This window comes from Oncorhynchus keta, chromosome 34 (genome assembly GCF_023373465.1).
Source record: "Oncorhynchus keta strain PuntledgeMale-10-30-2019 chromosome 34, Oket_V2, whole genome shotgun sequence".
NCBI lineage: Eukaryota > Metazoa > Chordata > Actinopteri > Salmoniformes > Salmonidae > Oncorhynchus > Oncorhynchus keta.
This window is the reverse complement of record NC_068454.1, coordinates 54,911,323-54,937,115: the sequence shown is the minus strand read 5'-3', so window position 1 is coordinate 54,937,115 and position 25,793 is coordinate 54,911,323. Positions and strand designations below refer to the sequence as shown.

The window sequence follows — 25,793 nt, the reverse complement described above, 5'->3', positions numbered from 1 at the left end:
TTTCTGTACAGCACTTTGTGATATCAGCTTATGTAAGAAGGACTATAAATACATTTGATTTTATCAATGCATCATCAGCAATTTAGTTGACGTCGGCAAAGTTCTCTCTTTCATTTGTGCTTCTCTCACCGAGTGAGAAAGTTTATTGATGGAGATTTCCAAGAGACAGTCAGTTGGACAGGTTTAAAGGAAATGAAAATCTGTAAAAACAATCTCACCTGTTTCTGATAATATTTTAGTTTGTTTGGATGCGTATTCTATGCGGTTGAAAATGAAATACTGTCAGCTTTTATGTCGCTGAAAGAAATTCCGAGTTTAGGCTACACAATAGCTCCCTGAGTGTGCAATCACATTCTGTCAAGATGCTGAAATAAAGGAAGAATATTTCTCCAAAGTGCACATTTGGTGTGTCATTTTACTGTGAGAGTTAATATTATAAAAGGCTACATGTGAGGCCTACAGTTATTGTCCAGACTTCAGTTACTATTACAACTATTAAGCTACTACACTCTAAAATCATTTCCGCATCCATACAGTGCCATTTGATAAATGCAGAGGCGTCACTTACAAAACACCAACAAGTGTTATGAATGACATCATTCATTAAGCCTACACAAGTTTTGTAACCTGAATTGATGCATACCATTTGTACCACCTGAACAAGGCAGTTAACCCACTGTTCCTAGGCCGTCATTGAAAATAAGAATATGTTCTTTAACTGACTTGCCTAGTTAAATAAAGGTAAAATAAATAAAAATACACTGCGGTGTGTGCGCATCGGCCACTCATCTCTGCCTTGGCAAAATGTCAGTGTTTTCATTGATCTGCACAGCATTCTGTAATGTTACATTTTTTGAATCTTTGGAGCTTAATCCACAAGTTTTCAAGTCTTTGTAAATGTTTCATGCGACTGGCATGCAGTAATTATAAATAGTGTAATATCCTTTTCTTGAAATCTGTTTTAATGAATGTGATAGGATCATATTTTATGGAATGGCGTACCCCCACTATTTATTTAACTGGTACTCGGTATCAGACCATTCCAGCTAACTTTCACCCCTGGTTGTCAGACACCCTTATTCGCCCACACATAACTGTACAATTCCCATTCAAAATCCTATTTCCCCTAACCCAACCCCAACTCCTAACCCTAACACTCATTCTAACTTTTACACTAAACCTAACCTAAGCTTTTTTCCTTGTGGGGACCAACTGTCTGAAATGTCCTTGTGAGGACCTTGTGACCTATGAAAAGGACATTTGAAAAGAAGACTTGAATTGATACCGTGATGTTTCTCTTCAGATTTCATGGCAATTTGCATTTGAGGATTGTATTGTAGGCCCACGACAAGGTGATATAGACACAGGCTGTGCGACACACACGGCCAACCTTTGTTTATTGTGAAGTAGTGATTTCTTCAGGATGTTGGTTGTCATGGAGACCATGTGCTTTGGTAAGAGCTTTATATAATCCACATTAGATAACATCAGGGTCATGTCCAGTAGGGGGAAAGTATTTTGAAACGGAGTGAAACGAGGAGGAACCATCTTCGCTAACATCGTGCCCTCGAGTAAGAACACACGTTTTCCTATGATGTGGTTACTCCGCACGACTTGTTTATTTCCGGCTCAGGATCCACAACATGTTTCTTTACTTATATTGATTCACAGATACATAAGCTTAGATGATGGATTTCATTCATTTCCACTGTATCTTCGAAATCTAGCTGTAGATACTTTCCCCTATAGGGAATCCATCTATGGAGAAGCTGTCAATGCTTTGGTCTTTGAACACTGCTACTCCTCAGGCCTACACTTAGATTCAATATTGATGTGTGTTCACTGATCCGGATGTTGTTTGTGTAGAGCCAGAGACAAAATATTGTCTTTGTCAGATCCATTAGATGAAATATGCCCCAATATACTGTAGTATGACCTACAAAATGAGGTCATCCATCAAGAAATTCACCAACTGGTACATTACATACAGCATAGGTCCAATTGAGACAGACAAGCATTTCGAACTACAATATGATACCATTTCATGTTACCATTTGGTATCACTTCAGTATGACTAAAAACACTTGTCTTCATAAAGCATATCCTTGGGGAAATAGTCATGACAGGCCAACAAAGTCAAGTTGTGTGTTCTTCCCAAGAACACGTTGTCCTCATCTTAAAAACGTAGTTGAATTAATGTGAAACATACACACAGTCATCCACTCCTGGTCGTGAGAACATTCTCCCGTTGGGTAAGTCAGGAAAGTCTCTGCCATGGTCTTTAGGTAATGCACAGTGTAATGGTGACCCCTAGAGTTTTGCCACAGTCTGACATGCCTTGGTTGTGGAGGTGGGTTGCATTATTCCCAGGTCTTTGCCAGACGAGAAGATGTGACACAATCAGATGGATGTTTTGGTTAATTAAAGTTGGAAGTTTGAGTGGGCCCTTAGGCGACCTCTTTCATTGAAACATACAGCCCGAGATTCTGCATCTCAAATCCATCATAAAGAAAAGAAAGTGAATGATTATGGAAATGCAGCCTTTCTCTCCCCCTGGAGCATCATCCATTTCCTGGCGCCAGTTGTGGTAATAAGTGAATTCAGGGTCGGCATTATTATCCCCTTCTCTTCGCGACCACTGTGAACTTTTCCAGCGTCTCAAATAGAAATATAGTTAAAGGGGGGAAGGACCTTCCTCAAAGTAATAGAAAGGCCTTAGTTGAGTTTTAGGGAGTACCTGAGGTTTGCCATATTCCGATCGTGCACTCTTAGAAGTGATGTGTTGAAAACAAAATGCTCTTAGATCTGTAGCACACGTGTGGATTGTAACAAATGTTTAAAAAAAAAAGATTCTGCAGGGGCCCTTTGGTAATATTGGGGCCTGAAGCAGCCATTTCAGTATGTTTATTTTCAGATCAGTCAAAGTGCTATACGGAAACCCAGCCTAAAACCCCAAACATCAAGCAATGCAGATGTAGAAGCACGTTGGCTGGGAAAAACTCCCTAGAAAGGCAGGAACCTCGGAGGAAACCTAGAGAGGAACCAGGCTCTGAGGGGTGGCCAGTCCTCTTCTGGAGGAGAGATTATAACAGTACATGGCCAAGATGTTCAAACGTTCATAGATGACCAGCAGGATCAAATAATAATAATGATAATCACATTGGTTGTAGAAGGTTCAACAGGTCAGCACCTCAGGAGAAAATGTCAGTTGGCTTTTCATAGCTGAGCATTCAGAGGTCGAGACAGCAGGTGCGGTAGAGAGACAGAGTCGAAAACAGCAGGTCCGGGACAAGGTAGCACGTCCGGTGAACATGTCAGGGTTCCTTAGCCGCAGGCCAGGTAGTCCTGAGGCATGGTCCCAGGGCTCAAATCCTCTGGGAGGGAGGGAGAGAGGGAGGGAGAGAGGGAGAGAGGGAGAGAGGGAGAGAGGGAGAGAGGGAGAGAGGGAGAGAGGGAGAGAGAGAGAGAAAGCATACTTAAATTCACACAGGACACCTGATAAGATAGGAGAAATACTCCAGATATGACAGACTGACCCTAGCCCCCCGACACAAACTATTGCAGCATAAAAACTGGAGGCTGAGACAGGACGGGTTGGGAGACTGTGGCCCCGTCCGACGATACCCCCGGACAGGGCCAACCAGGCAGGATATAACCCCACCTACTTTTCCAAAGTACAGTCCCCCACACCATTAGAGGGATATCTTCAACCACCAACTTACTACCCTGCGACAAGCCTGAGTGTAGCCCACGAACATCTTCCCCACGGCACGAACCCGAGGGGGTCGCCAAACCCGGACAGGAAGATCACGTCAGTGACTCAACCTACTCAAGTGATGCACCCATCCTAGGGACAGCATGGAAGAGCACCAGTAAGCCAGTAACTCTGCCCCTGTAATAGGGTTAGAGGCAGAGAATCCCAGTGGAGAGAGGGGAACCAGCCAGGCAGAGACATCAAGGGCTCCAGTGCCTTTCCGTTCACCTTCACACCCCTGGGCCAGACTAAACTCAATCATAGGACCTACTGAAGAGATGAGTCTTCAGTAAAGACTAAAAGGATCGAGATCGAGTCTGCGTCTCTCACATGGATGGGCAGGTAACTATCGAATGGAACATAATAAATAAATGGTTATTTTCAGAACGAAACGATTGGAAAAACCCTGGTTTGTGCACAACTTTATTATTGTAGCCTAGTCCATGGTTTTTGCATTAATACACATGGATACTTTGCGTTACCACTAGGGGGAGCTGCAGGCATGCGCGTCTCGGTCCGTGACGGTTGGAAGAAATCAACTGTACATCCTGTTTTCAGTTTGTAACTTTTATAAGCATTGTTTTCAAATTCTAGAGACCACTAATTCACAGTTAAGATAAACATGTTTTCTGGTCGTTTTGATGTATAAAGTTTTGACCAAGTGAAAATACGAGTGAGATTTCCCCATTCATTCATTTACAGTATGTGTAGAAGCCACGTTGTTACAGTAGCTGGCTAAGCTCTAGTTCAAACACCGCTGTCAAAAAATAAATGTGTCACTCTCTTTGGAATAGTGGGGTTGGAGTGCCATCTAAAACTATGCAGTACATCTCGTCAGACTTCTGACAATAGTTCGGCAGCCTCTGATGCTCTTTGACACCGTACGAGTGAAGCACGTCTATTTCATGCCGTGCGTCAGAGCAGTTCTTCCACTGTTCCGAGAAGTGACCATGCATATTCATATATTTTAATTGCATGCAAATGAAGGTTGCCTTCGCTAACGCACCCACAACGGAAACACAATCATGGCCTCGGATTTGCTGGTGGACGCATTAGAACAGGTAAGTGTAGTTTATCGTGCTCTTTGAAACCAGCAAGTGACGGTAAAATACACGACTTCGCAACAGATGTTGAAACATTCATAACTGATGGGGCACTACATCAACGTACAATCTCGGAAGAAACTAGAACGTCTACGTTGCAAAGTAATATCGCAAACATATCTCAATGTTTATTTTTTTGGGATGAGGAGACTCTTCGTGATTCCTTTAGTATAAAGGGAGTTATCATATTCACTCCTTCAAACATTAACTTCCGTGCTGCACAGGTGTGGGAATTGTCTTTATAGTGCAATAAGCTTTGTGGTTTCTTTAACACGGAAGAGGTCACATATATGCCTAAATTTGACACAAAACCAACAAGGAAGTCTGCAGTGTTGAGAGCGGTTGTATGAAACCAATCAATGTCAAAGGAAGCTCTCAACTGTGCCAGCCCGCTATTAATTTCCGTTTAAGAAACATTTTGCAACGGAATCGGCAGAATGAATACACCCCTTGATCACCCACACCCACCGTTCACTTTCATCGCAGCCACATACAGCATCATCACCTTGCCCATTGTATAATTCCTTCTCGCAGCGACACACTCTGCTCCTCTCGCCTTTTCCCCTTGTGGACACAGTTGTCTGTGACCAGGCACAACAACATCTTAAAGCCAAACCTTCCTACCATAACTAATAACCACTACAGAGCCCATATCGTTGTCACCATATTCACTAATGTCATTGTCAACAAATTAGAATTAATGCTTTAGTAAACACACAATCCAATCACACAGTACAGTGTACAGCAAGCAGTTACACTGGTGGGCTCCGGTGGTAATAAATTAATAAAACCGAAAGCTTACCTTGACTTGGAAAAGTTGCAGTGTTGGATAGCCTTAGGTCTTTCCTCTCTGTTTGAGTCAAGTTGTTGAGTAGGTTAAATTTAGCTGCATTAGCAAAGTAAGTGAAAGGGAAACTAAGACGAAGAAAACAAATACAACTAAATATAGCTCTGCTGCGTCTCCTGTTTTGAAGAAATGAATTTGTTCAAAACAAATCAACTCTTTCTCTCTTTGAGTCAACTACTCAACACACTTTATGCACTGCAGTGTTAGCTAGCTGTAGCTCATGCTTTCAGTACTAGATTTATTCTCTGATCGGATGGACACCATGTCAGTTCATGCTGCAAGAGCTCTGATAGGAGAACATCTTCCAACCTGGAAGTTGTCATAATTACTGTGTAAGTCTACGGACGGGGGGGTCAGAAATGATTTTAGCTATTTTCATAGGAGTTATTATGAGTGAAATAGCTGGCTATAGTGTGAAAGGGCTGGGTTTTGATTAGCAAACAAGTTGTAGTTATGATGGCTTGGCCACTCACTGGCCAATCAAGGCTTTCCATGGCTTAATACTAGATGTGTTTGTCTCAAGTTCTGTAGGTTATTGATGGTGTTTGCGTTGCCATCAACTCCAATTCAGCTGGCACACAGTATTCTCATCCTAGTCCACTGTGGATTGATACTACAGTTTATAAAATAGCATTGGCTACATTTAATTCACATTTAATTCATGTTAGTTGACACCAACTAAATCAAACATATATTGAAATTATGTCTGACAAGGGGGAGGCTATGCTTGGTTTTTAATCAAATAAAATGACATTTCTAAATAGGATGTTTGTGGCACAAAAAAAATAGAAAATCCGTCTTCAGGGCCAACTCTAGCCTTTTGGATGCCCTAGACGAGAGTTGGTGCAACTCAAGGTTCCATTAACCCCCCCCAACATAAAATATGTTCATGTGACCCTCCCTTGAACTGTCAAAACGACCACAAATAACAATACCAGGGGGGGGGGGCTTATTTCATATTTTGAATTATATTCAAACATTTTCCACAGCCAATGCACCACACAACCAATAAACAAAGCACACCAATTTTGGGTGCTTCATCGCCTGTGAGTGAGACACGTTAGCTAGTCAATGGGAGTGTAGTAGAACGCCCCTGGGCGTGGTTTTGGCTTAACTGTGTTGGGGGAAAAAGACGCAGGCAGGAAAGACAGTTAGACTGATATTATTGACCTGTTGTACAGTAAAATTTAACATGTAGAAAAACTTAGTATAGTGCCAAAACACATTGATATAGGGGAGGCGCATGCAAGCGGATTAGGACATTTGACTAGGATGGAAGAAATTGTATACTAAAATCTGAAGAAGAGCAAATGTAAACCAGGGAAGGAAAAAGCAAACACACAACCCTCCCCGGAGCAAAAAACATCTAAACAAGTTAGACTGAAGTTATAGAGGTAGTCTATCTACCGATATGTTGAATTTAGCCTAGCTTGACCAAGATGAGTGTAAAAACATACCATGGCATCCCGGGCTGTAACATATTTGGGGTCTCGATCGGGGATATATCATTCATAATTGCTACATAGGGAAAAGTGGAATAAATTGAACTCCATTTTGTCGTCAATTTTGAAAGGGAAATGTAGTATTCACTCTAAAATGTAAAATGTATATCTGTATATACGTAGAAACCAATATACTTAATGTGGACATTGTCGAAGTTGCAGAGAAAGATTCATTATTCACCCCTGGTTTTGCCACCAACTCCATGATGTCTCGGGCAGTGTTTTAATCACATTCCTTCTTGGGAAAGGTACCCCATTCATTGGTTTGTGTGTACAAGGTGGCAAACTAACACCAGGAGTTGTATTTGGACAGAACATTTTTAGGCTCAAATTTTTACAGGGACAAAATGAACTCACAGCAGTTCAGAGTCACTCTGACTCATACTGTAGCTTATACAGACAGCAACTGATGGGTAATAGAGCCTAAAACATTTGTACGTTCCATATTATAAACTGTTTTTTTTCTTAAATTTAAAAAACAACAACTTTGTGTTGGTTCTGCCCATGATTACAGTTTTTCCTGGCCCATAGACTACTTTCAGGGTGAAGAACCATCTAACATTAAGTTGAGCAAGGAACATTTCTGATACTGGGGAATTACATTTATTTTACTAGGCATGTCAGTTAATAACAAGTTCTTATTTACAATGACGGCATAGGAACAGTGGGTTAACTGCCTTATTCAGGTGCAGATTTACATATTTTTTACCTTGTCAGCTTGGGGATTCGATCTTGCAACCTTTCGGTTACTAGTCCAATGATCTAACCACTAGGCTACCTGCCGCCCCACATCTGGACACAGCCTTCAGCATATGCTGTGCCACTTATGCCTATGAAGTAAACCTGTGTAAGGAACTGTCCCTAATCCTCTTTTGTAATTACAAAAACTATGCACTCAGTAAAGTGCTATGTAACAATATGTTGTTACTAGTGTAATTGCACCAATCCTACTCAGGTACAAGGCATTGGATATCTCCAATAAGCAATTTTCCCTCTTCAGTGACTTCCAATTGAAATCTAAAGACACGTAAATATTTGCCCTCCTTAAATGGATGAAATCAATAATTGATTCTCTGGTGAGAGTCATGGTCAATATTTTCAGCAAATTGCAAATCACAATCCCTCTCCAAAATTGTTTGTAAAGACAATCAGAATGCAGCAATCAATAACATTTTTGGGACAGAGAGAGACATTAATTTCCAGTAAATACTAGAAGAATACTTCCATTATTTTACAAACATTGTCTGCTCTCTGTAATTTCAAGCTCTATCCACTTGGTGGCAGGTTTGTGGAACTTATAAATGCTCCTGTGAAGGAGACCCAGTCACCTTCCTCATAATACTCTAGTTACCATTACGAAACTTTATTCAGTATTCTATGATGACTTTGTTCATTTGTGGTGAAGGCAATATAAGCACTTTTGGTCTATATATATATAAAAAAAGTGTACTTTATACTGAACAAATATGCTTTTCTCAAGAAAATATATTTTTTATTTTTAGTATACCCCTAATGTATACCCCTAAAATGAACACATCTTATATAGAACTCTATTGGAGACTCCCAGATGCTTGAAACATAATTGAACTATCAATGGTTGCATAGTCATCCCATAATAAGCTAACATCATTTTGAAAAAGCCAGTTCAAATGACCTTTTAGGGGTCCATACATAACACGTATGTTAAGAAAAATGGAAATACATTCTATCAATTAGTTAGACTTATCTTTTAGAATGGAAACACTTGTAATGCTGTGGCGTGAGTAAATTGTTAAAACATTAGGGAAGGGGAAAGGAGGTATCATTCCAAAGGCCTGGGATTGATAGGTTAAGAGTCAACTTCTGCTGTCGTCTTTATTAAAAATACCATTGCATCTTCAGCTTCAAAAGTGAAAGAACTGATACTCAAAGAAAGTCCTTTTAAAGATGGAAATCCGCAGTAGGGGGAAACGGCGCCACTGTCCGCCCCGCAGCCGTTGTTATTGTTTTTGTTTTTGTTTATCAGACCTCAGGATAAGACCCAGACGCACGGAAATGGCTGTTTCATCATTAAGGATTCCAGCTTTCTCCACAAAGAAAGCCATTTAATTCTTAACACCTTCAGGAGGGCTTTCATTTAGTCATTTCTTGTTGACTTGTTTTTGAATAGTGTTCTTTCAATTTTCTAAATGCTTTGGTTAAAATCCAATGAAGAAAAACACAAAAGGGGTAAGAGAAAAACAAATATGCCACGTAGCCAGCCAGAAGGTAAAAAATGTCATCTGTGTTTCATTATTTATGGTTAAGCTATACTCTTTACTCTGTGCTTTTTTTACTCTAAATTTGCCCCTTACCCATGCTGCTTAGAATTATGCACGGCCCTTAATGGAGCTGCCACGCTAGGCTGCCCCCTAAATCGCCAGCCCCTGCTGGCTGGGCATCTTTCTCAAGCACATCCTGCCAGGGCCACTTTTGATGACATCATCAGAGCTGTCAGTCTTATCCTGGTCCGCTCCCTCTGGCGAAAGGGAGTCACGCACTGTTGCACACTATATCTGTCCTCCATGCCCCTTCCCATTCCATCCCCTACCAGACCTCCCAGCAGTGCTGTTTCAATGTTTTGTAGCGACAGATTATGGTTGATAGTTTCATCTTAATCACTTCCAATTTTCATTTTCATCTCCACAGGTTCACGCTACACTGCTCTCCCTCACACAAACACTTAGAAGCCAAAGTCACTTCATGTCTCAGCCATTCATTAACCATGAACTGTCTGATACTCTTCTATAGCACTGCCTCTGTGTGCTCGCTCACCAGGCCTCATGCTCGGCTGCATGTCACAACAGGGTTCCCTAATTTCTAGACTAGACCATTTACTCTTTTCCTTGAAAGACATTGATCTATCTAAAAGCTAATGTAAGAGAGACAACTGTTGTGTGAATGCCATGGGACCCCAGTCTGTGGTGTCCATGATGCAGATGTCTGTGCTAGTGTTCAACAGACTCCATACACATCACACATTTCCTCAAGCTTATAGTGTCTTCAATGTGCTCTCTCCATTTGCACCACAAATATAATGGTCCAGTACTGACTGCCAAATGCCACAGATCTCCTGTTGTGATTCTGACAACCACAAACCTACTCAATACCCACTGGCCGCAGACGTCAGTTCAACGTCTAGTTTGGATTTACATTTGGTTGAGTTGTCTGCTAACCTGAATTCAACGTGAAATCAACAAAAACATTTACCATGTCATTGGATGTCATGTAGGTTAAAAGTTGGGCGACAAAATGGCCACATTTCCTGAAGTTGATGACTTTCAAATCCAATCAGTTTTGATTCAACGTCATCACATTGAATGTTTTTGTTGAAATGACATGGAAACTATGTTGATTCAACCAGTTTTTGCCCAGTGGGTATTGTCCAATGCACCCCCAGGGGTACGCACAATGACGTCGGCGGTACGCCAAATAAAAATGTGATTCATATGAAAAAATCTTTAAAAAAATTTATTTAAGATTATTTAAGATTAATTTAAGATTCTAAGATAATTTTATATTAATTTGTATGTTTCTTCACATTTTCAAACAGTACATTTAGATTTTCCAACGGGGCTATTTCGGTGAGTTCTTTTCTCTCACCTGAGTAGCTCGTTTCACTGCCAAAAATCTAATCAAAACATCCGGTGTCCAGCGAAATAACAACACGATGTCAAATACAGGAAGCCTAGTCAAATAATTAACATCCAATCACATTACCCATTACTCTCTCGCGGGAAACCTTCACTCTTGCGCAGCAGACATTTATAAATAAAACATGGCAATTCGAAAAATAAGACACTGGAGTTTTGGGTGAGAAAAAAAGACAACCTTCAAGTAGTAAGACAAGTATAAAAGCAACAGATACCATTAATAAGAAGGGGCTAGAAGCATCTTACATGATGAGATACCAAGTGGCTAGGACAGGCAAGCCCCATACTATTGTGGAGGAATTCTTCCTGCTGCTGCGGATATGGCTGGGACAATACTGGGGGGAAAGGCTAAAAAAAACTACACAGACAATGCCTTCATCAAACAACACTGTTTTACTAGGCATCAGTGACATGGCAGTAGATGTTTTGAAACAATTACTGCTTCACACGCAAGCCAGTGAATTATATGCTTTACAGCTGGATGAGTCAGCAGACGGGGCGGGCCCTGGCACAGCTCGTGGTATATGTCCGTTATGTTTATGGGGGGTCAATTAAGGAAGACATCCTCTTCTGGAAACCAGGACAACAGGAGAGGATATTTTTTAAAGTACTGGACAGCTTTGCGATATCAAATGCACTTTGATGGTCAAGATGTGTTGGTATCTGTACTGATGGCGCAAAAGCCATGACCGGGAGTCATAGTGGAGTGGTACTTGGGTACACCGCAGCATCCACCGAGAAGCTCTTGCTTCCAAGGGAATGCATGACAATTTGAAAGATGTTTTGGACACCACAGTGAAAATGGTTAACTTTGTTAAAACCTCTTCAGGATTGGTGGGTCCCCTGCGGGATAGTTGAGCTAACGTAGGCTAATGTGATTAGCATGAGGTTGTAATTAACAAGAACATTTCCCAGGATATAGACAAATCTGATACTGGCAGAGAGTTTACATTCTTGTTAAAAACAAGGCCTCTGAACTCTCGTGTATTTTCTGAATTATGCAGTGATATGGGCAGCAACAATACAACACTTTTACAACAGAAGTGTGCTGGTTATCAAGGGGCAAAGTATTGACTCGTGTTTTTGAATTGAGAGACGAGCTTAAAGTTTTCTTTACTGACCATCATTTTCACTTGTCTGTCCGCTTGTAATGATGACGAGTTTCTCACACGACTGGCCTATCTGGGTGATGTTTTTTCGAGCTTGAATTATTTGATACTAGGATTACAGGGACTCTCCGCAACTATATTCAATGTGCGTGACAAAATTGAGGCTTTGATTAAGAAGTTGGAGCTCTTTTCCATCTGCATTTAACAAGGAAACACACGGGTCTTTCCATAATTACGTAGGTAACTGGATTCGTTATACCTTTCATGCCCCGCCTCCAGTCCTCTTACCGATTTCTGAACAAGCCTCATCGAAATTGCAACACGCGGTTTTGTGAAAATTTTATTTAATCAGAGGCCACTGCCAGATTTCTGTATCTGGCTGCGCCCAGAGTTTCTTCCCTTGGCAAGTCGCGCTGTGAAGACACTGATGCCCTTTGCAACCACTTACCCATGGGAGAGTGAATTCTCTGCCCTCACTAGCATGAAAACTAAATACAGGCACAGAGTGTGTGTGGAAAATGATTTAAGACTGAGACTCTCTCCAATACAACCCAACATTGCAGAGTTATGTGCATCCTTTCAAGCACACCCTTCTCATTAACCTGTGGTGAGTTATTCGCCATTTTTGATGAACAAATAAATAATGTTTTGAAGGGGTGCGGGAGTATAAAAAGTTTGGGAACCACTGGTCTAATGTCAATGTCATAAACAACAGGAAATACTAATGGCAATGTCATGTACTGTATGTGTCCATACAACAGCCAATATGTCCGTTTGCTATATAACACTCCCTAATCTTTGTGACTCTTAAGGACAGAGCATTGAATAAAGAGCCGGATGACTCTTCATTTGTCAGAAGTGCATTGTCTTTGAGCCTGTGTGACCTTGCAAACTCTGGATGCAGACGCACACTCAGACAAACATGGTTTTCTTGCGGACATGGCAAAAAGCCAAAACAAATAACCTGCCCTCGAAGTGTCGGAAAAACCACGAGAAACCCTAAACCCAGACCCGCGGCCCGGCAGTACTCACTCACAGGGCTATCAGCGAATGACTTGTTGAAATTTTAATTGTCTGAATGCATCATGTGGTTTGGAAGCAAAATGAAATCAGGACAGATCATCCCTCCTGTGTGACACCCATCCAAAGGAGAGCAGCATTTTTGATTAGGCTTTAATTAATTTATTTTTTGCTGGCTCTGATTTCAAGGTCGGGTTACATCAACATGGGGGACAAATGGATGACATTGTATGGATAGGTAATTCAAGAGTCTGTGCTTTGATCCTAACAGATAGGGAGGAGATTGGAGACAGGTGTCCTGTAGAAAAGGAGACATCCATTAGACAATTGATCACCAAATACTGTATCATAATTGTCTTTTTTTTTATTAAAGTAACTACATATCTTTTGACTGGATTAATAAGATTCCTCATCATGTTTAAGAGGAGTCGTATCAACATTTTTTTGTAAGGAGGGGACAGTAAACATTTCCAGTCCTGTTCAGACATGATACTGTAGAGTATCACTTATCTAACAACAACACAGCAATATATGTAATTAAAGAAATGCAAGAACGAAACAGAGACGAGAGAGAACTCAGTAATTGTTATTGTATGTAACAGCACTCTACCCCTGCATCCTGCTATTGCTATACATCATACACTTGTATGGAGTCCAAAATGGTTCTACTTGGAAAAAACAAGGGTTCTTCAAAGGGTTCTTCCTATTGGGGACAGCTGAAGAACTCTTTTGGTTCTATATAGTACCTTTTTTCAAAGAATGTGGTGAGCTTTTTTCATTACTGTAATGTAAATTCTACTCCTCAGCATTATACACTGTTTAAATTGAATACAAATGTAAATAATTTGTGAAATATTACAGCCCATTTGCCTCTTTTTATTTCTTGACAAAATTAAAAGTCGTTGATGTAAATGTACAATTTTCCAAAATACGTGTTGAACGTCGGCAAGGATCCACATAAAAAGAATCACACTGGGATTCAAGGAAACTGACAAAGTCACAATTAGAGAAAAATCGCAATTGAAGTGGAAGCGTATTCAGTTTTACTTGATTCTGTTAGTATTCATGAGGCCAGATGTGGACCCGCTGGATGCCTACAGTATGCTGAGCGATCACACAGATATTAACATTGCATATGGGATGGAAACGCATAAAACGGCACCCAACTTTACGATAATCAAATCTTAAGGGCCGTTTATGATATGACTCACCAGAAAATGAACAGTATGGTGGAATTGAATTACTTTGATGTGCCTTCTTCCCTGCTTATTAATCGCTTCAATCATTAATAATAACAGGCAGTAAATATTCATTACAACCCCCCCCCCCATATTGTGACAAAAAAGGCTGTGTCTGGCCAATTAAAAATGCATAAGGTGTAATGGCCCTTTATGAATAACTTAGCAGAAGCCTCTCCATCGCTATACAGCCTGGTAAAGGCAACAATGCCCTGATACATACACTATGTGTGTTTTCTCTGTACAGAACTCTCTGAGACCTAGGTCTGCAGCCAGAAGAGCAAATTGTTTTTTCTTACGGCAGTAGGTTGACATCTAAAAGTAAGCTCTATCATTAGATCGTGATTTTCTACCTTATGGGATCAACCTGATTCATTTCACTGGCATAATTTCAGTTTGTGGATGTACAGTATTTGAGATGGCTGAACATTTTAGGTGGAATGGTTTTAGTGTGGTAGTTTCATTCATGGTACTGTCGGTTATCAACTGCCTACTTTAGGCCCGTAGAGAATGGTTTGCCTCTTAGGGTCGAAGTTTAGTGGCAGACAAATAGACTACTAAACAGAACAGTAAAGATTATCCAGTCGAAAATTACTGTATGTCAGTATGTACGTACATATTCGGTTCAGCTTTCTTTCTTTTCTTTCTTTTTTTTTAACCATTTTTGCAGCCCAGTAGGTGGCAGCTTTGTATAAGTAAACCCCCGAGCAGCAAGTTAGATACTGTTCAAAGCTTGCTCCGCTAGTTGAATTCATTGGCTGCAGTTAGAAATGAAAGTACAACATGAAACCTTGAGGAATTGTGGTTTTAGTGAAATGTCTGCACACAATGAACAATAACATAGTTGTAATATCAAATGTGAAATGTCCAATGGTACAGGTATTGCTTTATTTAATGTCTTTATCACAACTTGATTCTAAGTGTTAACTGACTATATATCTAATTAAGTTAGACCTGACATCAAAGATAAGAAAACTAGTATTTGACTTGCAGAGATCATTGCAAAACTGCACCATATACGGTGCATTCAGAAAGTATTCAGACCCCTTCCCTTTTCCACATTATGTTACGTTACAGCCTTATTCTAAAATGGATTATATTAAATATTTTCCTCATCTTTCTACACACTTATAACCAATAAAGACAAAGTAAAATCAGGTTTTATAAATTTCTGCAAAATCATATTAACATTAGTATTCAGACCCTTTGATATTAGACTAATCTTGTTTCCATTGATCATCCTTCAGATGTTTCTACAACTTGATGAGAGTCCACCTGTGATAAATTCAATTGATTGGACATCATTTGGAAAGGCACACACCTGTCTATATAAGGCCCCACAGTTGACAGTGCATGTCAGAGCAAAAACCAAGCCACGAGGTTAAAGGAATTGTCCGTGGAGCTCAGAGACAGGATTGTTTTGAGGCACAGATATGGGGAAGGGTACCAAAAGAATTCTGCAGCATTGAAGGTCCCCAAGAACACAGTGGCCTCGATCATTCTTATATGAAGAAGTTTGGATCCACCAAGACTCTTCCTAGAGCTGAGCCATCAGGGGAGAAGGGCCTTGGTCAGGGAGGTGACCAAGAATCCTATGTTCACTCTGACAGAGCTCCAGAGTTCCTCTATAGGAGAACCAACAGCCTGCTTGATGTTTGCGAAAAGCCACCTAAAGGATTCTGAGACGATGAAAAACAAGATTCTCTGGTCTGAAGAAACCAGGATTGAACTCTTTGGACTGAATGCCAAGCATCACGTCTGGAGGAAACCAGGCATGATCCCTACAGTGACGCATGGTGGTGGAAGCATCATGCTGTGGGGATGTTTTTCAGCATCAGGGAATGGGAGACTAGTCAGGATTGAGGGAAACATGAGTGGAGAAAAGTACAGAGAGATCCTTGATAAAACCTGCTCTAGAGTGCTTAGGACCGCAGACTGGGACGAAGGTTCACCTTCCACCAGGACAACGACCCTAAGCACACATCCAAGACAACGCAGGAGTGGCATCGGGTCTGAATGTCCTTGAGTGGCCCAGCCAAAGCCCGGACTTGAACCCAAACGAACATCTCTGGAGAGACCTGAAAATAGCTGTGCAGTGATGCTCCCCACTCAACCTGACAGAGCTTCAGAGGATCTGCAGAGAAGAATGGCAGAAACTCCTCAAATACAGGTGTGCCAAGCTTGTAGCGTGATACCCAAGAAGGCTAAATGCGGTAATTGCTGCCAAAGGTGCTTCAACAAAGTACTGAGTAAAGGGTCTGAATACTTATGTAAATATGATATTCTTTGCTTTGTCATTATGGGATGTATTGTGTGTAGATTGATGAGGGAAAAAATTATTTTATCCATTTTAGAATAAGGCTGTAACGTAACAACATGTGGAAAAAGTCAAGGAGTCTGAATACTTTCTCGAATGCACTGTTTCTTGGTACAATGACACTATTCCATATAGCCTATATGTTTAGAGGTGATATAAGGTTGAAATGAAAAGCATTTTTACTGTGACGTCAATAAAGTATATATTTCTTTATTTAAGCCACTTCATCAGCGTAACATCCAGTAAATGTCCCTGTAAGAAGCCACAGGCAGAAAAATTGAAAATCTAGAGCGGCTTATGACTCAACCTCCAAATTGTCTGCTTCAAAACTTTCATTGGATATTAAAAAAAGAACGACAGTCTGTATTTAATGACTCCTTCACGGGAAAATACTTGGAATGAAAAGATTGGCTAAATCCACTTATTTTTATCTGGGTTGTTGAAATCAAAAGTGGTGGGCTAGTTCATTTCTTGTTGCAAAAAGCCTGTATACTGTACATACAGTATGGTCTCAGTGGCAAACAAAAGTTTGAACACGTAGACCATGCATACAGTAGATCATTCATTTCTAAGTTAATTATAACAAATGAATGCAGTAATTAAGAGACAGAGTTCCGGTCATACACAGCCGCATTCTCACACCATATCATATTCGGTGATAATTCAAAATTAGCATACACACTCAAAATAAGCTCCACATCAAAGCTAATTCTTCCGGGACACAGCTATTTAGATCATCATATCTCTTTACCAAATGCCCGATTTTTCCTCTCGATCTGTTGTGACCTCTGGAAGTGATCGTTTATCTATTTGCGAAGTGATATGGGCTTCCTTCTGAATGACTCCTTCTCCTTTCTTGTCCATTACGTTTTCATTTCGGGCGACTCTCCTCATAGCTCAGCTCTCCTGCAGTAACGGCTTCCATCTAGCCTGTGTGTGTAAGTATAACCCGCACACAGGCCAGCGCACAGTAGAGATGATACGCTCTGTGACTGAGAGAGACTCAAAGGGCCCCCGGAGCAGACTAGACCAGACCAGCCGATACATATATCACAGAGACGGTGTCAGCAAGATTACTGGATAAAGATCACAAAATGACACTTTTCCTTTTCTGTGCTCGCTGGCTCGCTGCACAGCCTGAGAGCTGCCTTTCCACCAGGCCCTAGACAAGGATATCGATCACAGCCGTCCTCTCCCTCTCCCACCTGGGCTCCCGTCTCCTCTCCCACCAAGGCAGATGATGGGTATTTTACTGGCAAATACGTTTTTAATTTCTTCTGGAGATAACATCAATGAATACGTCGACTCAAGTCACTGTATTCATCAAAGAATGAATAGATCACGTGATACCGATAGTATATATCAAATGTACCCGGAACAAAAACCGGGGATTGATATCAGCTTTGTATGAAAACTGAACGAGATAGATTCTGATTATAAACAGGGCAAGGTGACCGGGAACAATAGTTTGGTTAAACACAAGTATAGGGGCAAAATGGAGGAGCAATTCAGCGGGTTGGACACACAGCATATGTGGCAGGGTTTCCTAACAATCACGGATTACAAAAAGAAAGCCAACCACATCACATTCAACAACGCCACCCTACCGGGCGAGCGAAACACCTTATTTTCAAGATTTGAGCGCAATGACCCTCAGCTGCTGAGGAGAGCCCCCGATGACAACGTGGGCTACATACACTCAGTTTCCACTGAGGACGGATGTAAGAGATTCAAATGTGTTAACCCTCGCAAGGCTGCCGGCCCAAACGGCATCCCTAGCATTGCCCTCAGAGCATGTGCAGACCAACTGGCTGTTGTGTTCTCTGACATTTTCAATCTCTCCCTAGTTCAGGCCGCTATACCCACCTGCTTCAAGATGTCCACTATCATCCCTGTGCCCGAGAAAGGGAAAGTAACTGAACTGAATGACTACCAACCAGTGGAACTCACTTCTGTCATCATGAAGTTCCTTGAGAGGCTAGTCAAATCACCTCATCCCTCCCTGACACACTCGACCCTCTCCAATTTGACAGATCCACGGACGATGCAATCGCCATTGCAATACACATGGTGTGGTCTCACACAGTTCCAACTCCATCATCAAGTTCGCTGACTACATGACAGTAGTAGGCCTGATTACCAACAATGGCGAGACAGCCTTCAAGGAGGAGGTAGGCACTCTGATGACGTGTTGCCAGGTAAACAACCTCTCCCTCAACATTAGCTGATTGTGGACTTCAGGAGGAACCAGGCTGGACACGCCCCCATCCTCATCAACGGTGCCACCGTGGAGACAATCAGTAACTTTAAATTCCTTGGCGTACACAACTCAGAGAAGCTGAAATGGGCTAACCACACGGACACCGCGGTGAGGAAGGCACGACAGCGGCTCTTCAACCTCAGAATGGTGAAGAAATTTGGCCTGTCCCCGAGGGCCCTCGCAGTGTTCTACAGGAGCACCATCGAGATCATACTGTTGCATCACAGCCTGGTACGGCAACTCCACCAAAGTGGACCGCAAGGCTCGAGGGTGATTCGTGCTGAATCTGATAATACGGCCTCTCCTGAACATTGTTTACGACTCATTCCACCTTATTGGTTATTATTGGATGTTCAGAAGTCCAGAAGCAAGAGGACGACTCACCTGAATAAGGAATACAGATTAAAAAGAGAAGGCAAGTGAGTTTAACTGAAACACCCGTTGATACCATTTTACACAATTACCCATGAGACATTATCTTCCACCACTGGCTCCGTTGCTTCCTGAGCCTTTTAGTTTTTATTCAGTGTGAAAATTCATTTGGCTATAGGTCAAACGGGAGTTACCTAACTGGGATTCGTTCTTTACTGAGATTTGGCAATGCAACTTGGCAATGCAACCAATGAGTTCCCCTCTACAGACTACTGTTTAAATCAATTTTACACCCATTTAGTAATTCAGTAAAGTATTTAGAGTTTGAATATGAGTTACTTATTTTCCCCCTGGATATAGGCAGGCTATTTTTCTTTATCCCCCATGGCCTGAGTTATTCCCCTTGTGTGTATAAGGGGAGTTCAGTACGTTCCATTAAAGCTCCCCCTTCTCCATTCATTTCTGGAATGGGCTGAAACAAATCAATAGCACCGGCAAAAACATTTTTATATATGCAGTTATTAAGTCATAAGCTACAGTATGTCAGACCTCATTTCAGCAACAGCTGAGGCCTCCCATCTGCAAGCCCCTTCCCCAGCTGAGCACCCGCAGGGGACATTATGAGAATCATAAATAATATGTGTTAATAAGATATGAATTGATTACGTGGGGAAAAGCCTGACACTCTTCATCCATCACTCTAAATGACGTTTAACAATGGATTTACCAGCCAATAATTGAGATTAAATAAAATAGCTGGGCTGTTTTCAGAAGACAATCCGGGGCGGTCCCCTCCCCCCTGTTTTCCACAGGCGCAAAATAAATCTGCTCAATTACTGTACCTCCAATCCATTCTTCACTGCTAAGGATATTATTATTTCATTTAGGACTTGTTCATGCATCATAGATTATTTCATTTCCCTCAGTCAATAACGAGAAGTGCAGTATTTTATTTTATCCACTGGGGCCCGTGGTGAAGTGGGGCTTTGATAGAGTGTGCTTGGCCTGATACTGGGCGCTCGCTGTGCATGGGGGGAGGCTGGTGGTGGAAGCACATGGAACCAAGAATAAAATGTAGATGTTTATACATTAATTTACACTTCAAATATCTGTTGTTTTATCACAGAGGTACACATTGGCCCTCACTACCCTCAGGTCTCTGACAAACCTAAACAAAAGGGTATTCCCTCAAACTATGATCAATTGAAAATGAATTAGCTATTCCCATAAGATGATTGGAACCTCGATCCCAAGAACCACTGGAGAATTGGACAATGCACATACACATAGCCACAAATGTCATCAGAGAGAGAGAGAGAGAGCGAGAGCTCAGGATTTTGAGATGTCATACCAAGCTGTCAAGGTTTTCTTCTCTGCTTTGACTTTTTGTCATTGTAAAAAATAAATGGCAGCATATGGCCTTGACAGCTACCATGTGTGCTTGACATTAACGTACCCCCATGTTGCTCTTAATACCTCACTTTTGATAACGCTGTCACTATAAAGAGAGGGAGCAAGAGAGAGACAGACAGGGAGGCAGGCAGACAAAGATGTATAAATTCAGTACATTTGCTCGACGCGGCATTCCAGAGATGGGACACATTTTATTGAGAGAGTCTGTGTTGTAGAACAAGGTCTTTGTCTCGGGAGGAACTGTTTAACAGGCTTGGGATGGTCCACTGATAGCAGCACTAGTCTGGTCCCTGGTGACCCTCCTCTCTGTCCCATCAAGGAACAGTCTTAATTGGCCTGCTGTGTCAGTGTGGGACATACTTTAGGAGTTCGGTGGAGTAAGGGACTGCATAATGAAACAGTCTCCCCTCAAAATTACTGCAACTAAAATGCAATGATAGGAAATGTGTTATTTGCACAATAAAAGCACAAGATTATTATTTTGATAAGGCATTGTTTATCTTGATGATAATAGTTTACATTTCATTAAGGACATACCATAGGCCAGACCCTCTGGGGAGGTGTAAGAACAGAGTAGCATCCCTATGGCACAAACAGAAAACAAGGCAGGATTGAATTAGTAATTCAAATTGGCAGATTATCATTGATTGGAGCACACTATTAAATTTGCAGATATGTTCAAGAGCTCGGTAGACGTAATGATAGATAATGATAGATAGAGTGGCTTTTTAATGCTTCTAGTCTAGTGCCTTGTATGTGTTTTACTGAGTACCAGATTCTATACAATTATACTTGAAAAAAAGATAGGAGAATCAGCTCTTTCATCATATAGCCATACTGTATGTTTGTTAGCCAGAGTTAAGAGTCCAACAATTTGGGAGTCCATTCTCAGAGTATACGGGGGATTATATTTGGCAATGATCAATATGTGATATGGATCATTTGAATAAAAGAAAAACATATATTTCTGTGTACTGACTGATTTTCTTAGTGACCCGACCTAATGTTTTTTATGTTGCTGTATTGATCCCCCATCAAATATTCCAGGAATTCCTTCAATAATGTGTATTTAATGTTCTAACATCCTTTTTGTTTTTCAATTACTTATTTTTTGAATTAAAAATAGTTTTTGCATCACTGCCCCAAGTTTTCATTTGTGCGTCAAATTTGACCCGTGTTTACTTCCTACGGAATTCACTGCATTGCACTCGTCAAACGGACCTTTCTTTTTGCTGCGACAATAAAAGCTGTGTAATTAATGAAGTATTCATTTAATAAATTGTTTTATGTTCGTTGATCACCGTTTTCATTTCTCCTTTTTAACTCATTGAGTAAGAATTTTTGTATTACTACCCCAAGTTTGCATGTGCCGGGTAAAAAGTTTTACTGTACCTTTCTCATGGACTTTGACAGGAACCTTTGATCCTAGTTCATGTTTTCAGTCAGGAATATATTTACAGTGGACAACACATCTGCAGTCAACAATTTCACTATGCCGGAAAACAATTTTGCTCATCATCTGATACACGTAGCCACACTAATGCCAAATCATTGGAGTATTGGGAAAACCACCATATGTTTTATGAGTTGTACTTACTTTTTGATTGAAGTGCCTTTTTGTGTTTCTCAATTCACAGTGTTTGTAAATGGCTCATAAGAATGTTCCCAGATATTTAAGACGCTGGATGAGGAAGCCATGAGGGTGCCTTGGAGGTATCCGACTCAGATAACACTGACTATGTGCCGGTGGGTTAAGTTGGAGTTGTGGAAGCACCTGGTGGTCCAGCTGTCCTAGATGAGCCTACAGATGTGGAGGAATCCTCTGAGGGGGAGAGTGAAAACCAGTCAAGTAGACAGAGTCTAAAAGGGTCTTACTGACCCCCCCCACTAAAGGCAGAACCAGAATCCATAACATCTTGAGGAGCTTTTCCCAGGGCCTGTAACGGGATGTCACCCAAAGATGCCTGGGAGCAGTTCATTAGTATCATTGAGATTGTGTACAAATTGTGAAGGACGGAGAACGACAGCAAAAGGAAACGAGGGGAGAGAGGTCAACAAAGATGAACCAAAGGCCTTTATCGGTTTAACCCTCCTCACCAGCGTGGAGAAAAGGTGGGATGTCTCCACATGGGAGTTATTTTTGGATCCACTGCAGAACTCAATGTATAAGGCCACCATGTCGGTCGGAAGACGTGAGGGTATCCGTCACTACCTGACATTGATAACAAGAGGACCAGAGTGTCCAGAGAGGCAACAGACCACCTGGCAGCCTTCTGGTATATGTGGGACCTTTTCCTAACAAACTGTAGTGGAAGGTTCATCCCCAGCAACTGCATCACAGTGGATGAGCAGCTTGTGCCGTTCCGGGGGCAGAAGCAGGTTCACACAGTACATGCACAGCAAGCCTGTCAAATATGGTATAAAGATCTTCTGACTATGTGATGCAAGAGTCCCCTATGCCATTGATGGGATAGGCTACACAGGCAGACAGCCAGGAGAGGAGGTTCAGAACAACCTTGGAGACAGCATTGTCCGAAAGTTGTGCAGTGGAATGAGACAAACAGTTGAAGTATTCTTTCTAAGAATTATTGCAATACCTCGGTCAGACATTTTTATATTTTCTAGTGTGTATTTTAGATTGATATTTTATTCATTCTTCTGAGACATTGTTGTATTAATACAAAACAGTTATAGAATAGAAATTCCAAAAGTATACTTTTGTATTTCACCCATTGTTTTCAATCGCAGATCGCAATATCACAATGGACACATTCTTTACTAGTGTCCCTTTGGCAGAGTACCTCTTGGACAATAACGTGACAGTTGTGGGGACTCTTCGCCAAAACAAGCCGGACATAACCACCAATTATGAAGCCATCCAAGTTCACGAAGGTGCATAGCTCCGAGTTTAGTTTCAATGTCAACTTGGCCATGATAATTTATGTGCCGAAGCAGTTGTCCTTTCCGAGCACGCTGCAGGATGACAAAGTGGTGGATGAGGCCAGTGCCAAGAAGAAGCCAGAGATGATCCAATAAAATAACTGCACAAGAGGATGATTGGACATTATGAATCAGATGGTGTGTGCCACCCTCAATGTTTACATCATATTTATGCCACAGAACCCCAACTTCATGTGAGGTGTGAACGGCACCCGACGGCTGTTCATCAAGGAGCTGGTCAAAGAGCTTGTGATCCCACACATGCAGAGAGGCGCATGGAAGGATGTTGCAACCTACCAAAGGTCATCACTGAAGCAATGGAAAGATGTGGGGTGATGAAAGAGAGCCATGCCATCACCACTCAGAGTACCCAGGGCCAGAAGAGGAAGAGATGCCAGCTCTGCCCACCACTCAGAGCACCCAGGGCCAGAAGAGGAAGAGATACCAGCTCTGCCCACCACTCAGAGCACCCAGGGCCAGAAGAAGAAGAGATACCAGCTCTGCCCACCACTCAGAGCACCCAGGGCCAGAAGAGGAAGACATACCAGCTCTGCCCACCACTCAGAGCACCCAGGGCCAGAAGAGGAAGAGATACCAGCTCTGCCCACCACTCAGAGCACCCAGGGCCAGAAGAGGAAGAGATGCCAGCTCTGCCCACCACTCAGAGCACCCAGGGCCAGAGGAGGAAGAGATACCAGCTCTGCCCACCACTCAGAGCACCCAGGGCCAGAAGAGGAAGAGGTGCCAGCTCTGCCCACCACTCAGAGCACCCAGGGCCAGAAGAGGACGAGATACCAGCTCTGCCCACCACTCAGAGCACCCAGGGCCAGAAGAGGAAGAGATACCAGCTCTGCCCACCACTCAGAGCACCCAGGGCCAGAAGAGGAAGAGATACCAGCTCTGCCCACCACTCAGAGTACCCAGGGCCAGAAGAGGAAGAGGTGCCAGCTCTGCCCACCACTCAGAGCACCCAGGGCCAGAAGAGGAAGAGATACCAGCTCTGCCCACCACTCAGAGCACCCAGGGCCAGAAGAGGAAGAGGTGCCAGCTCTGCCCACCACTCAGAGCACCCAGGGCCAGAAGAGGGAGAGGTGCCAGCTCTGCCCACCACTCAGAGCACCCAGGGCCAGAAGAGGAAGAGATGCCAGCTCTGCCCAAGCGCAACGTTTAGAAAAGTCAGCTGCTGGTGTACTCAGTGCAACATACCTGTCTACACAGAGCACAGTCACATGCTTGTGTTTGTAACAAATGCATGGACTAAGGCAGCATAAGTGCACGCGCGCGCACACACACTTTGCTCATTCTAGTGTTTATGTTTTCTAAATTCACAATTGTTAGTGTTGTCGTTTAAACTGATGATGAACTTTGGATTTTCAAATAAATGTTTGGAACTATTATTTAGCATGTTTTAAGGTGTATTTATTTTGTTATTCACTCAAAGGTTGAATGTGAAACGTTGATTGTAAGATTGTTTGTAAGAAAAATATGCTAATATTTTCAATAGCCGTTCTAAAAATGTGCATCAAACTGGGAGACAAAAAACCCCCATTTCAAACAGTAAAATAATTATTAAAAGGTTCAAATGATATTCCACAAAATTGATAATATTTTTGACCCATACAAATATTACATTATCGGGTGATTTTGACCCGGCATATGCATTCTTGTGGCGTCATGTTTACTCTGCATCCAAGGGTTAATAAGATACTTCACGGTTTAGGTCTTTATATATTAAAGGCTTTGGCACCTTTGGACAAGTGTTTAATTCCCTGCCATGTGATCTGTGCAAATGAGATCTTTCCAAATCGACAGGAATTCAACATGTACAGAGGATGGGGCTTGGAACTAGACTAATAATCCCCTATACCTCCACCCACACTGCCTTCCCCTGATCTTCTACTCCCCCTGCTCTCCCCTGCTTCTCTGGCCCTCTGTGGGTATGGAGCAGAGCAGTCTCCTGTCTGGGGCAGGACTGGATGGGAAGAGGTGGCTGTCACAGTGTCTGATTAATGACCCATCGGGTGGCATGTCCAGCCACATTAGGGCTCCATGTATCTATGCGGGGCCAGGGGCTTTGTTCTGGGAGGAAATAGTGTCAGCGCCCCACAGCCGTTTGCCTATAAAAAGATAAAGATTTACTGTCATCAGAGGGCAGATTAAAGCTCACAATGCCGACATTGATTTTTACCAAAAAATTCACATTTTGGGAAAACTCATTCCAGGGCTGGTGTGAGATATGATCAGCTT

General features: G+C 42.0%; 1 protein-coding gene across 3 annotated transcripts; it reads left to right on the top strand.

The window, feature by feature from the left end:
* The first annotated feature begins 3,827 nt into the window (after positions 1-3,827).
* Positions 3,828-24,943, top strand: LOC127915143 (uncharacterized). 3 transcript variants are annotated; one of them, XM_052494105.1, is made up of 3 exons: positions 3,828-4,815; positions 22,244-24,287; positions 24,488-24,943. In XM_052494105.1, exons 2-3 carry the CDS (start codon positions 23,895-23,897, stop codon positions 24,815-24,817), a joined length of 723 nt encoding a protein of 240 aa, XP_052350065.1. In that variant the 5' UTR covers positions 3,828-4,815; positions 22,244-23,894; the 3' UTR covers positions 24,818-24,943. The 3 variants fall into 3 exon arrangements, with proteins under 3 accessions (XP_052350065.1, XP_052350063.1, XP_052350064.1); XM_052494103.1 differs by having other exon boundaries at positions 24,338-24,943; XM_052494104.1 differs by having other exon boundaries at positions 22,244-24,943.
* Positions 24,944-25,793: the final 850 nt, after the last annotated feature.